The 15829-nt window shown below is 35.8% G+C and overlaps 1 protein-coding gene across 1 annotated transcript in view; it reads right to left on the bottom strand.

The window, feature by feature from the left end:
• Positions 1-15829, bottom strand: part of Fas1 (fasciclin 1 Fas1 domain-containing) — a 588690-nt gene that overhangs the window by 16152 nt on the left and 556709 nt on the right. Inside the window, exons 10-11 of the mRNA XM_017905693.1 lie at positions 11174-11416; positions 130-344 (exon numbers count right to left, since the gene is read on the bottom strand). Coding sequence (XP_017761182.1) covers positions 130-344; positions 11174-11416 — 458 coding nt within the window. The remainder of the gene's footprint in view (positions 1-129; positions 345-11173; positions 11417-15829) is intronic.

Raw genomic sequence — 15829 nt, 5'->3', positions numbered from 1 at the left:
ATTATATTATTTAATATTAAAAATAATTATTAAATTGGTATTTCTCAAATGATAATTCATCTTTCCAAAAAATAATCGATTCAATCAGAACTAAATTATTAAAACATAATCAGGGAAATATCAACTCACTTGAGCATGGGGTCGGTTTTAAGCTTCTCCAGCACAGTGGTGTAAGGAACACCAAGGACTCTATCGATGATGTGGATAAGTCCATTAGTAGCAGCAATATTCGCGGTGACTACTGTCGCGTTCACGCCACCACCTTCAACAGTCACTATCTGCTTTCCGCTCGGTTCCTGGACCACGTTGAAGTACAGCTTCTTCCTGTCCGCTGCCGTGGGTACCTGTGGAAGACCCATGAATCTTGAAGAAAATCTCGGAAATCCACTCCACTTTCTCGAGCACATCGAAACATCGATATAATATATGTACAGAAGAGAAAATAGGTAACCAGCTTCTTCGAATAACTCGCTGCTCGTGTAACGTGCAAAAATAACCGATGTCGTTATTAACTCGATTAAATATTACCTTTTACTAATGCATTAATATATGAGTCTGTTTTATTAAAACCGCGTTTAATTTTTAAATTATTAATTAAAATGAAATTACACTGGAACATACAAGACTGCACAGAAAATTCTATTGACTTAGTATTAGAAGAAATATTTTCCCTTTATTTCAAGAAATGAATAAAATTTCAGTTCGAAATATTGTATTATAATTTAATTCGTTATAGTTACAATTAACTTAATAGTATCTATATTTAATAATATTAGGGAAAAAATAAAGAAAAATGAGAATTTTATTTTATTTCAAGTGAGAAAATATTTTTAACGATTTAGCAAAGGATATTTTTGTATCTTGTATAACGACAAAAGAAACTTAGAAATTGATTTACTAGTTATGAATATCGCGACGAGCTCGTGGATTTTGAAATAAAGTGACAAACTCGTAACTTGGTAAATAATTTATAATTAACGAGAGAGTCGCGGCGCGATTTTATTCGAAGAACGGTTGAAAGTCAGCACCTCGTGCAAACAAGAACTCGTATACATATCTAACTGGAAGTTACGGTGGAAGATGAGGGTCGAGTTAAAAGTTATGTGCGCTCTCCTACTTGCAACTTTCTCACAGGGCAGAAAGAAGAGAATTGGATGAGACGTTGTTAGACAGTTAGCGATAAGTCTTCTTCATTACGTGCGCATTTATTAGTATGCAGGCGTACAAGGGGGTAATACAGTTTCAGGGTGAGATTTGTGTGCTATGATATTTCCTCCCTATTTTAATTCACTCCCGAATGTGAACTTATGGAGCGAGCTGTTTCACGATATTGCGCGTTATAAATTTATTAAAATTTGGTTAAGTTACTCAGCAGCGAATGAAAATTAGAAATAAGACACGAGAGATACAAATAACTGGATTTATGCCTCCTTTTTCCTTCAAAGAAATTAATTATTCGAAACAATATATGATTCTGAAAATTTTAATAAACATTTCCTCGTAAATTATATTTAAAATACAAAATTGTATAATATTGTACGATCTAACAGATCTATGATCGTCATAAAGAAGTATAATTAAAGGGAATTATGGTATGAATAATTCTGAAAACGTCAGAAGCTTCTGGAAACTATATATATGCGTAATTCGATTTAAATTTCCCGCCACCGCGGAAACAATTTTTATCCGATAGAAGCTGAATATAGCTCGAGACACGAAGAATTATCGGCAAAAAATATCACGAGGGCAGTATTTGTCGCCTTAATTCGCGTTTTCAGGCCAGCGATACCGTTTAAAGTTGAAAATTTGTTTCCTCATTGAAGCGCTGGCATTTTCGCGGAAAGTTTAATGAGAGCAGAAGCAACGAAGAAAGGGGAGCACAGAAAGTCGCGAGGAGAGTAGAGGGATGAAAAGCGAGAGAGAAAGAGAGAGAGAGAGAGAGAGAAGGAGCTTAAGGGTAGTGATTCCTTTTCCGGTTGATCCCCTTCTCATGAATTTTCTGACTTGCACTTCGCGCCACTTCCGGTTACTTTTCCGATCTTCAGTTGCTGCTGCATCCCGTATATAGATGCATCTACTGTCGAGACTAGCGGCATCAAAGAGCAGATCGAATAAATTCCATGAAAATCCACGCCCCTCTCTGGCAAGGAATTTTCCTATAAGCCTCTTTCCACGGTAGCCTCGCTCGTTCGCCTTTGCTTTCTACTCCCAAGGATCTATGCACTTTTCGCGTTCTTCATTCCACGTTTCATTCGATTCCGCCTCCTTTCTTCCTCACCCGACCCGATATTTAGCGCTTAAGCTTCTTTTAATCGAGTTAAGACCCCCCTCGAAGCGAACGTAACACGCCTTTTAATCGCAGTTCAGCAATTAGAAGCTCCGGTCGGAATGCTTGACACGTCCGCTCAAGGAGCAAACGCGTACCCTTAAGCTCTTACATTTCCTTTCTTGCCGCTTTTTTCCTTAAATCCCTCAACGTCTATTCTACGTCAAAGGAAATGGACCGAATCGGGAATGTTTCATTTACGTCCGTGTGTTTATTTCGTTTGAATGTCAAATAAATGTTTGTTAGGATGACCGTCTTCTGATGAAACAGGAGTGGTCCGGTTATTGGCTTCCGAGGCCGAACGTTTTTGCGAACGACTATTGAGAAAGGATTAGACGATCATTTGGAAGTGTGTCCGAAGTTGAAATATATATGGTAATGATAACTCGAAGAATTATTTTCGAAAGATGCGAGAGTAGGTAGTTATCGTACGTAGAACAGGTATTCTGTCTTGAACAGCGTGTAATCCAATTTCTCATTTTTTTCCTTTCAAATACAACCTGTTCTTGGGCAGAAGCAGTTTTTAATTGGCAATTAGCTAAGTAAAAAGACGACAAACGACATGGATGTTATTGATCTACCGAGGAGAAAACGGTATTCCCTTAGATGATTTATGGCAATAAGTAGGAAGAAAATGTTTTTTCTCTTGTCAGATTTCCCTTTTGGAGGATCTGTGATACGTACAAGAAGAATTTTAACATATAAAAATGTTTCCAAAGCACGGTTTACATCATTTGATTTAAACAACACGATCTCCCTTATGTTTCGTCGCAAAAGAATATGTAAATGGTGTAGCATCACCTAACGGAGTAACTTCACCTGGGATGAACAATCTTTTCAATTCCTCAGATTCTTGCCATTGCGAGTATAAATTGAAGCACAATTACCGTTACGAAGCCGCAAGGGCAAACTGAGTATCCGACGAAATAACGCTGAAATGAGACACAGAAGAATCTCCTATTTCGCCATTACGCGGGCCAAGCAGATGGCGCCACGGGCGCCGTTTATCGCTTCCAAACGAACGACGATTCAACAGCGGAATTGCGTTCCGCGGAACGACGTCGAATAAATTAATTGCGACAACGTGCACGTGGTCTCGCGACGGGGAAAAAAGAAGCCGTTTTATCTCGAACGTGTCGCGTTACGGAACTTCAGTGTTCCTCTTCCGCGGGTTGTTTTATCGCCTCATCTGGAGCGGGGGTTGCGCGTCATAAAGCAGAAGAGCGGCATAAAACATATCCGCGCGATAAATTGGCGCGAAAGCAGCGCCGTTTAATGCAAATCGGTCGACCCACGTGAATAAAAACCGGGAACATTTTGGTTGACCATCCAGGGAAGCGATTAAAAGACGAAACAACGTGGGCTGCGTCGTGAGCTGCTTTATAGGCTTGTTCATCCCCGTCTGGTATTTGGCCATCTTTATTGTAACCAATTTGACAGTTTTTCTTTTTTCTTTTCTTTGCGAACCAGTCGTTTGTACACGTGAAAGTAACGTGATGAGAAATTTGACGAAAAATACAAGGAAATTATTTAGTCTCCAGACTTAAACAAGAGGCACAATTTTTCTAAAACTTGTACTGGAAAATTCTTGAGTAAAAAGTTTGTTGACATAGAGGAAATTGGTATTTATTTTAAATTAATATGGAATTTAATATCGGTTTCAATAGTGATCCCAAATTTCCGACTGACAATATAAAGTGAAACAAAATTAATTATTATACCCCAATATGCTCTGAAACAATTGACAATGGAGTCAAATTTAACGAGATGGTATAATAGTCTGCTATTCTCGAATTCTCGTAAATTAATCAACATTATTTTGTCGACCGAACAGAACGAACGAATACACGGTGGTCAAAGCAGTATTCTGAGTTACACGTTCCGTAAGTCTCGATATCTCTAGCTTTCTGACTAGCGACTGTCGATTTTGATCTGTGGTCGCAATTACGCGAAATCACCGATATAGCTAATTACACTTGAATATCCATGCCTCAATCAGCCGGTATGCTGATACGGAACGTTGCCTTTAATTATATCCTCGGTCCGTTCATAAATTAACATTCTACTGTCGCGTATAAAGGCTTGATTTTCGTACTGCGAATAATCGAATGACCGATGCACGATTGACGACAATTGCGCAGAATATCGTATTATACGTAAATTCGTTCCAGATAATTAGAATCGCCTAGAAGTCCTCATGAACCATCTTTAATCACGCGATAAGTATACTTTTTAATTTAATATTGTCATTAGCTCTGTGCTTCTTAAAAATATGCTACACTTTACAAAGAATTGTAATTTATCCGTTAATTTATTTACGTATTTATTAGAAAAAGAGAAAATGGATATAGATACGTCTTATATTTTTAAGAAAATTATGTTAATAAGCAAAGTTTGTCTACAGAATTTTAAAAGGCAATATTTCAAGAATGAAAATATAAATGTATAAACTAAATATAAAAATATGGAAGTATAATACTTTTTTTTATAACAAATTGAGTAGGAAGAAATTAAATCGAGATTATATTGGAAAACATTGGGGGAAATAAAATATTTTTATTTTCCTATTCTTTAATGAAAAAGAATTAAGAATTATTAGATGAAAAATGGTTAGAAAATTATCACAAAATTAAATATAAAAAAATATACCAATTAATTATTATTCATTATCAATGAAATACCTCAAATTTGTACGAATACATCACGTTTAACTATGAAATAAGGAAGTGAATATCGTATCAAATTTTGGAAATAGTTCTTGCGTCGTGGCTTAAAATAAATCGATAAAATCATACACCATAGTATTACAGAATATGTAATGATTAAATGAAAAAACATTAATGATGGGATGACCTAAATCGAGCGAAAGATTAATCTATCAGTTAGCAGAAGCGGATAAGAAGCGTCGCGCAAAATGGAGGTCTCGGCGGGAACGTGAATTAATTTACGAATGGATTATGATAAAAGCCAAAACAGGCGTACTAATATCGAGTCACTAATTGCCGGTTATTAAACAACATCGACCGGTAATGCGCGCGATATTTATTAGCAACGCGCCGCGCCAACTGTCCCTTCCAATATTGACTTTGCCAGCCTTCGTTTACCGCCTACGATACGCATATTAATTATTGTAAACAATGAGTAAATCGTTCTAATCGAGAGTAACGAGATTTCCGCGTTGCGTTAAAATTTCACGCTTGTTCTGCTATCGGTTACTCCACGAATATAACCTCGCACGATAAACTTCAAATATTTCTATATCAATGTCCAATTAATACAACGATATATTTCACTTTTGGAATATTCAGAATCAATTTTGATTCTTCTAACGGAATATCATTCTTGGAGAAAGGATTTTGCACTTTGATTTTTAAGTGGTATTACGTAAAACATATTATAATACTCTCGAGTCAAAAATATCAATCATGTGTAACGATATTAACAAAAGAAATAATACTGATATGTAATATTTAATGTATTAAAGTTATTAACAATCTCCATTGCGTAAGACGTAAATATAATACGAATAAAAATTGAACATAACCTCATTTACAACCCAGCGATATTTGAGATATAATAAAAATCATATTTGAAATAAATAATCGTTGATGTTAAGAATGAAGAATAATTAATAAATAAACTATGATATTTCGAATAATAATATTTTATTCGTAATGGCAGAAAATTTCATCGAGAAGTTACATACGCAAGAATAGTTCGAACGTTCCACCGCGGCGCTAGTAGTTGCGATAATCATCATGGCGGCGAGAAGAAGGGAGCCCCGCGATTTCACTTACGAATCCTTCAACGAAACGAATTACAATTCGAATCGTATTTTCCATGGTTTTTAACCATTTCGAGTCGTTTATTATACCGGCAGAGGCACGATTTTTCACTCCGGATTTGCAAAGCGTTTCTGTATCGCCTATAAATTCGGCGTGCAAACACACGCGTAAACAAACGTGTAAACAAACAGTAAATTCGCGCACGAAGCTCGATGAAAGGAATAAAGTTGGTGGAATTTATTCAAAGGGAGAGGAATCGAAGGTATGAATTTACGCGGGAATTATTCTTTCACGCAGGACCCTCGACGATGTATCGTTTCAATTAAACGATTTTCGTTTCCCCCTTTCCCTTTTCTTCCTCTCTGCGTCATAAAACATATTTTTTCGCGTGTTCGAGGAAAATCGTGAATTCGATCAAGCAGAATAAAAAATCTTTTAATTACACAGGGAACTAGTAGCAGCTTTTCAAGAGAGCGTGTCTGATATATGCGTCGCTTTTTCCCTTTGTCCGAGCTTTTCCGAGAGATAATTAAACAATTTTTACAGGTAGAGTATGTTTAGCGCGAACCGGGAATACGTTTATCGATAAATTCACAAAGCATCCGGATATGTAAGTTTATTAGTATTTCGTTGAACAACGGCTGCTTCGGGATTATACTCGAGGATTTAATTAAATAACTCGGGAAAGAAAGAAAATTGATATCAACTTTAATCATTCAGAGATACGAACGTGCTGCGAATTGAATGTTTTAAGAGGGATTTATCTGCGGATTTAAATTCGCTGATAATTCCTTATGGCTCGGATAAGATGAGAATTATTGAGAATCTTGAATCACTACTCGGGATTAAGAAGAGTGTATAGAGAGTCTCTGTGAGTTCTTTAGAGATAAAGCTGTTGTGCAATTCGAATAATAAATTATACTAAAATTATTTCGCGAGCATATTACAGTCAAAAATGAGTTGGAACTTTGAAACTTGTTTACTTCGGAACTTCTCATTCCCATAGTCTTGGAAAAGTTAGTTCATAATCGCGCGTCTGGGTAAACCGCGTCCGCTCAATTCTTCGCTTATTCTACTTGTAACGGTAGCTACGAAAACACCGAATCAATAATTTCTGAAACGTATTATCCCTTCGAATAATACGTATAATATATGCCGAACGAATTATGGCACGAATTATATAAATGACAAATAATATCACTGGTAAATATTAATATATCAATGATGAGATGTCCGCCATTTTGGTCCCCATCGTTAGGCCCCATTAATACGGTATCTCGTATTTTCTATGATTTGTAAAATCAATTAATCATACTTCCTCAATTTAAATAATTCTTTTAGATTTTAGTATCACAGCATTTAATCGATATTAATACTTACGTATTTAAAATACATTTTATTCTTTTATTTAATTTAACTCGAATTAATATCTACTTTAAAATTAAATTTATCATGGCTAAATATAATAAATATCAATAATATCTATGTTTTATCCAAATCATTGCAATATTATAATTTAAACACTTACTTAAGAGTTTAATTACAATTTTTTCTTACGCTACTAACACTGTCCAACAAATTTGATATATGACATATGACAATCTGTAATATTCATTAGGTGATTCTTATAAAGTGTAAAGTTTCTTGAGCACGAATCCATAATCGAAATTGTCCTAACACTCTCAGTTTTCAAAAATTATGAATTTCTCTAAGAACCTGTTTTTAGTTAAAAATACAGTGGAAATAAAGATATTTTGATATGCACATATGTATCACGGAAATTTATCGCATGAAAGCGCTTTTGTAACGATTATAGCGAGCGCGTTGATTGCACGCTATATAGAAGCAGGGAAAAGTTTCGAGAAATGGCATTAGATGAAAACGAACTTTCGTGGAGGAATCCGATAAGAAGACTCGCAGCCTGTCCGGATTAATTGTAAGTGGATTGGAAGGTAAAAGTTTGACAGGAGAACCCTAACGTCATAACAACGAAGGCTAGTTCGGCCTCCTCGAAGTTTCCGCGAAGTCGACCAAGAACACCTGTTCGTTTCCCGGATGTTCGTTATTACTCGATCAGCATGAAAAGACTTTTCGGAGGAACAACGAGGAGTCTCGTTATATTTTCTCAAATCTCCAGCATTCGCGAAGATAATTCGAGTATCGAATTTACTATGCGACCGATAATAATGCAAGGAAGTCGGGACGATTTAATACACGATTTTCGAAAATATTATTATTAACTGCGAATCATAATTATGAAAATTAATATTTGCAAATTTGCTTGCAAATTGATATTTCGATTTTTCTGTTACCTTTCCGTTTTAATCTTTGTATTATCTAATCAATCGTAAATATAAAATATTTAAAAAAATGGAGAAACCAGCAATCTATATAATTAAAAAATATAGAATAGAAGTTTATATTAATTGCGTGATAGTTATGATATTTTTAACCACTTCTCCTTTCGTCCAATGATTTCGTTGCTCTTTCGAATCTAATTTCTCTATTTTGTTGATATTCTTATTTAATTTCTTGATTACAATAGTGTGGTATTTGTAATGAATAGTGATGAACAAATCTTGATAATATCTTGAGACGATAATTGGTATCAAGACGTATAAAAAAATGTTGTAAATTTATTATAATGTATTAATACCTAGAAACAAATGTGAATTTTCATAGATAAAAATATTACGTGTCCTGATAAATAACACCAATATATCTATACATAATCGGCGTGAATTAAAATCAGAGATATACATATACACTTTATATTCCTCTAAACACAAAGCGCTGACACGTTGAAAGAAATTATATACTAACTTTCTAATCATTCAATATCTACCAAAAAAGTTCTACGCGTTCTTTATTCTAATACAAAAATATTACGAGATCCAAGAATCTTACGAATACAGCGAAATCAACATTGATCATTGTTAATTCCATATTCAAAATGAATTGACCACTTACAGCCTACTTTTTAAATCCAAAGAACATAATTTAAATTTCCAAAAAATCTAATATAAAATACAAGATTAAACATAACACAAAATCGTACTATGTGTAATAAAAATAAGAAATATATATATTTTTATTAATAAAATTGTTACAAAAAGAAATAGAAAATGAAATAATCGTAAATTGTAAAATATTTCATCGAAATCCGTGTTTTAAAGATCTCGAGCAGTCAATTCAGTTCGAAAAAGGAATTACTTCAAGCGAGTAGCGCCAGCGGAAAAGTAAGCGTACGAAAATGAAAATTTAGTAGAGCGTAACCACGCTTGCGTGCCGCAGAATAAAATGTTCGTAATTTAAATGAAAATAGAAAAAAACATTCCCGCATTTTGATCAACGTTCACGCAGAGTCCACGACGATATTTCGTGAAACGAGAATCGACAATGGGATCAACGCTGAGAAGTAAATCAAGGCGAATGCGAAGAGAAAGAAGGATGCAGAGAAAGTTCACGAACAATCGAACAGAAACACTGAAAAGATTTATAAATGTGTAATTACCCCAATGTGTATCGGCTTCCCGATCGAGGATTTCTTCGAACGAAAACAGAAAACAGAGAAACATCGAGTTAATCAATTTGCAATTTCTTACACGTGTGTGTGGATAATTGGTTTCAGAGCGACAATGACAATGTTATTTCGTTTACAAAAGCAACGAAATCTTTGCACCAAAACCGTCCAAATTAGCATGGAAAAATTAGTAAGTAATGGATCTTCGATATTCTTTCGTATGACATATTAATTATGCAAATAGCGTAACATCGCGAAGAATAATAATTTAAGAAAGTTTCGACTCGCTTCTGATTATTATTTTTATATATTACAAATTTTCAAAAAATTACAATTGCTTCGAAATCTATAGAAATCTCGGAATTTATTTATATATCGACATTTTTTAAAAATAATTAGTCATTTCATTTTCATCATTTCCTTTTGGAAGTTCATCGATTTTATTTATCTACAAATCTTTATCTAAATATTTATCTTTAACTATATAATGGTATAGTAGTTTTAACGCATTTTAACATTTCTTTCAACCTAATGCATCTTTTAAGAATGCTCAAAAGTTCTTGATGTTCTAATATCACGAAGGTGATTCCTCTTTTAAATTTGTTCCAGCTTTTAGCAGCAGTAACACTTAAGGACTCGAATACTTAAGAACTATAAGGACCATTAGGACAATTGAGATCTCCTGAGCTGTTAAAATCTATGAAGTACCGTCGATGGCACTTTCAATTTCCAAATATTCTATTCGATACGAAAATTGACACGATTATTATCGAAACTAGGTAAAAGAAAAATTAGATTTGTAAAAACAAAAAATAAATAACTAATTTCTATATTAATTTTTATTAATATTCCTGAGATAACGCAAAATTAGTGAACATTTGAAGCGATTCGAAACTTCTACTATACTTAGGTATATATATAGTGTCTCGTAACTAGTGATATATTTTGAATGTATTTAATTTGACGCGAAAAAATAAATGCAAAATCAGGAATAAAATTTTTTCAAATTAACCATTGTTTTCAAAAAAATTGAGTTTGAATATTTGACAGCCCAGATAAAATTATCTCTTCATCCTAATTTAAATTTCTACACGCGCATGTCACAAATTAAGAAATACACGAAAATTAGCAAATAATTATTTTGTTGCATAATTTTCGTCTATAAATGTACATAATGAATGACGTTGTGACAATTGTTATTTCATTACATTAACGTTATCTCAATACTAAATCTATTATGATCGGTAAACGAAAAAATAAAATAAGTTAAATTTTACAAAAATAGAACACGAGGAGATATTGAAAAATTGCTTATACCTATAGTAAAAGGATACTAGGAAAACAAGTAACCAAAGCAATAATGTTGAATGCGAAATTTTTAATTATAAAATGATAGGTTTAGTGTTAAGAATATAATTATTATTCGATATTTATAAGAAAATCGCGTATCTAGATGGTACCACAAGTTACAGGACACCCGATATATACCAATCCATTCGCAGAGCCCTTTTAAAAGCTTGACAAAACAAAGTCACTCACCTTGCTGACAGTCTTGTTCTTGATCTTGTCGAGTGGCAGTCGTTCCTTCACGTAATGCAGATTCAAGATTTCTTTGACGCGTTGCTTGTCCTGCAAGATCTTCTGAACGCCCGGTTCCTCGAGGGCTGCGTTGCTGGGCGCGAAGAGCGTGACGTCGCGAAGGTGGCTGATGGTGCTCATGATCTCCTCGCCGAAATCGCGAATGGTCTCGTAGAACTTGTACACCGGTCCGTCCTTTTTCTCCTGGATTCAGAGAAGAGATTTCTGTCTATCGATATCGAACGCGTGGTACCTGCGCGTTCTACGTGGGATCGTTAACAAAGAAGAAAGAGAGAGAGAAAAAAAAGAAAAAAAAAAGAAAAAGGAGAAAATGTCAGAGAGAAATGAAAATGGTTAATAAACGCGGATTGACAGAATCAAAGAATACAAGGGGAGATCTCGATGCTGGGTCGCGCGAAATTTGCGAAGTTCACCATTTTCGAGATTCCCAATCCGGCCGTAGTTCCGCGTTAATTCCGTCGAATTCGACCACTCGTCTTATCAGCGCGCTCGGAAGTCCTGATTCGTCGAGTATTAATGAGATTTCCCTGATTAAACGTCGTATTAAAGGAAACGACCATCGTCCCGCGACTAAATAGTAAAAGAATTCCTCTCGTTAACGCAATCCTTTTGTTCGGGGCTAAGTCAAAAGCTTGGCTCCCGTTTCCACTCTACCTCCCGAGCTTCGAATTACACCGTTCCCGATCGTTTACAAAGCGAAACGGTTTGTAATTAACTTCGCATACTTCGCTCTGTGGAAAATGACAAGTAAAATTATTCGCTGGGAACGTGGGCAGGGAGATCGAGAAACGCGAAAAAGGAAAGCTCCGAGCTGTCGTGGAACGATTAATAACACGCGTACCCCTTTAAATTGGGAGAAAGAAAAAAGAAATGGCTGTACTATGTGATATTCGGGAACCTGGGCAGGTGGAGTAGGGGTAGTACATAATTGGAGAGCTTTTAAACGGGGAAATTCGATAAGGAAAGTCGTGGGAGCTGCAGAAGTCTCGTTTAAAAAATATATATAGCTGAAATTGGGATGAGCATTTGCTATGGTATCGAGGATCACGTGGTCAGGGAGAAGAATACGTCATTAGAAAATGTACGAATAAAGAAATTTGATAGGGAAGGTCATGGAAGTAGCAAATATCGTGTTTCAAAAATTCAGGGGAAAATAAAATACTGTTGAACTTATAATATATATTACACCATTACACAGTATAATGATGTTGAAGATGTACAAGGTGTCTCATTTATACTTAGACAGTAAAATATCTCGAAAAGAAAATTAAACTCCTAAAAAGCAAATATCTCTAACAAAGATTGTAGTCCCATTTAAGAAAAGTTGACCTTCGAATGACCTTAAAAATATACGAAAAATCAGAAATTAATAGTAATCATTTGAAACAATTTTTCTTTAAAGCTTTGCGAGATATTTCGCTAAATTAACACGAGTCACCCTATATACACTCTAAACTTTTTGCTGTTACACTCGATGACGTTTATCTACTACCACAGCGAAGATTGGTACACCGATATAACGTCTGCGAGTTAAAAATAGTTTCTCCATTCACGCATAATTATACCTGCATTTCCAAAATAGAACATTTACGGCTCCCATGACCTTTCTCGTTTAATTCCCTTATTTATAACCTCTCCAGTGATACATCACACCCCTTCGTCCCCGTGTGCCCAAATACTATAGCATTGTCCGGGAAAAAATAAATAAATAAATGGAAATCGTATAATGGAGTGAAAATTGGGAAATTTCGGAGAATTAAAGGTATGTCTGCGGAAGTAATAAAATTGGTTAAAATCACTGACGATGAAACATCACGAGATACGAGGCAGTGTTTCGAAGACACAATTTCGGCCGGATTTATTGAACAGATCCGGTATCAAAATTAATAAACGCAACGTAGAATGATTCACGCGATCGGATCAGGTCATATCTCTTCCCTTATTCAAGCCAGGAGGAACGCTGGAAAAGAGCTGATTTAATTTTCCCTGATATACATGGTGCACCTCGCACAATTGAGAAGGATCGTGTTTTCCGTTTCGTTGAAAATGGACGAAGGAAACACGGCAAAGGAAAATGTCGAATAATATGATAAAGGACTATCTTTATATGATTGCGATTCTTTTACCATGAACTCGTATTTTCCTCCAAGGATCATATTATGGTATTAATGCTTCTCAGAGAGGATCATATCTTGTTTCGAGAAATCACTATACCCAGACTACGTTCTAAATGTTTCACTAACGGATTATATATGTCGTTCCAATTATTTCTTTCAATATCGTCCAAGATTGTTCGAGATATTATTCGAGATTATTATTCGAGATATTATTTTTATTAGATCTCGGCGGTATGGATAGCAAATTTTTCATAAAATATGATAGCACGGAATATTCAATTTTCGTAGAAATATCGATCCACCGTTGCGATTAAATGGAAATGAAAAATGAAAAATTGAAAGCTCTGTAACAAGGTTTCCTTTGTCTTTTGTCTACCGGGGATGCGAAATAAAAGAAGGAAAGAAAAATAAATAACGTGCTGACGAGATTTATATTGTGATGGGAGAAAAGTATTGGCAATTGCTATAAATAAATTATTGGATGATAGGAGAATATAATATACCGGTTAAACATGCCTAAATAAGGATTAAAGAGTATAGATACGCACGAACGTAATATATCTAATTGTAAGTGAAATTACAGGGAGTAAATTTAATTTCAAATTCAATATTTCAAATTCAAAAATTCAAATTCGTTCAAAAATTAACCGAACGAAATTCTTAATTAATTTTCTGTACAAGTTCAACGTGCAAATCAAAATCTCGATCGACATTTCCAATCTACGGTTTCCGATATTGTATCACAGAGTCATGTCCTTCTCAACAATGCCAATTATTATTCCCAAATCCATTCCATTCCCAAACCCATGAACTCAACTATGTCATTCATTGGACTACAGTACACGACAAAATACTAGTACGCCATATAATTTTCGGTATTTCTCGAAGGTACTCCAATGTACATAAATTTCAGGTACAAATACCATATAAAATACCCATTTTTTAATAACGTAGAAGATTTTCTACAAATTATACCTTTTTCGCAAATTTTTTCAAATTTTTATATCATTACGTGAAAAATGAAAATACTGATACATAAAAAAATTGTTTAACAATGTTTTATGATAATGATTTTCAATTTTCTCTTTATAGATAATTAGCACCGTTTTAAAATGTCCGAGGATGATTCCTTACATATTTTCGTATTCCAGTTCGAGTCAGAATTCGAATCTTATATATAGAAGACAAATAAATAAAAAATTCCCAATTTCCGAGATATTCAAGAAAATATTTTACTTTCCCAATATTTCGTCAACAGTATTATGCAATGGCTACACTATATTATCAATTTCCCCGTGCAAATTTAAATTCGACTCAAGATCGCACAGTCATAATTTCCTCCCCTAAACCCCTACATGATATACCCCCTTCAAAGTACCTGAAACTCCAAAAATCAGCGGGTGTATCTTTATTTTGCCACGTATGTACTATAGTCCACTCGCTAACTTTTAATCTCCCCATTAACATAAAATATACCCCGGGATGAACGTTACAAACCTCTTTCCTTCATTCTCCTCTACGAATTCCATTTCCTTGGTCTAAATCATTACCAGGACGATACGCGTCTCGATCGTCCCCTCCGGAACCCGATTTTTCCCGCTTTCAACGGAAGAGTTACGACCTGTCGCGCGTAAATCAGCCGGCACGATCCAGGAAGGCGGCGTTTACCTTCAGCGACGCGTCTTTCAGCGTGGCGGATCAAACGAACCCGGTCTCAGCGTGAGCGTGCGTGAGGGTGCACGCTACTCGTCGTGCCGCTGGAACGTTAATCCAACCCTGGACGGGTGATCTACCCCTTTCGGCGTGGATCAAAGTTCCGCTAATTGATCGTCGATCCGCCTGCGAGCAGGTGAACGGAAACGAGCGTCGCGAGAGTTGCTCGGGGCGTCGTCGTCGCGACGCCGACACGCCGTTTTCGGTATCGCCGCGCCGGTATTTCATCCCTGTGTCTCTTTGTCCGTGCGTGGCCGTTTGATTGCGGACGAAGGGAACCGTGCATCGCCGGAGCTAATTAACGAGCCGCTGATTGGCTGCCCGGGAATACCGATTCCGCGTTCTTTCCTCGTTTCTCGATGTCCATCGATCGGATTAATTAAGTCCGAGGAAAGGGAAATGGAAGGTACATTGGGAGATGGTGGCAGGTACAGTAGCGTGAAAAAGTTTCCGATCGTTAGGTTGCTCTGTGACGACAAGTTTGTGGGCTGACCAGGGCGCTCCACTTTCGCGGTAGGGTGGCCATCGTGGGGGTTTTAGTGGGTTAAAATCCCACATAACCCCACCTCCTCCCCTAGGGGGGTCGGGTGTCTTTTGAAGATTTCCTCCACGTAAAAAAAAAAAAGAAAAGAGTTTGTGGACTAAGTACGTTCTCATGATAATGAGAGACGTTGGTGGATCGGGGTGAAATTTAAGGGATGGCGTGTGGGGTGGATAGACTGAAAATATACAATTTTGGAAAATATTTATCAATTTTCAAGATTTC

This window comes from Eufriesea mexicana, unplaced genomic scaffold, assembly GCF_001483705.2.
Source record: "Eufriesea mexicana isolate 0111107269 unplaced genomic scaffold, ASM148370v2 scaffold4304, whole genome shotgun sequence".
Classification (NCBI taxonomy): domain Eukaryota; kingdom Metazoa; phylum Arthropoda; class Insecta; order Hymenoptera; family Apidae; genus Eufriesea; species Eufriesea mexicana.
The sequence above is the reverse complement of the archived record's forward strand: the minus strand, read 5'-3'. Positions and strand labels throughout refer to the sequence as shown.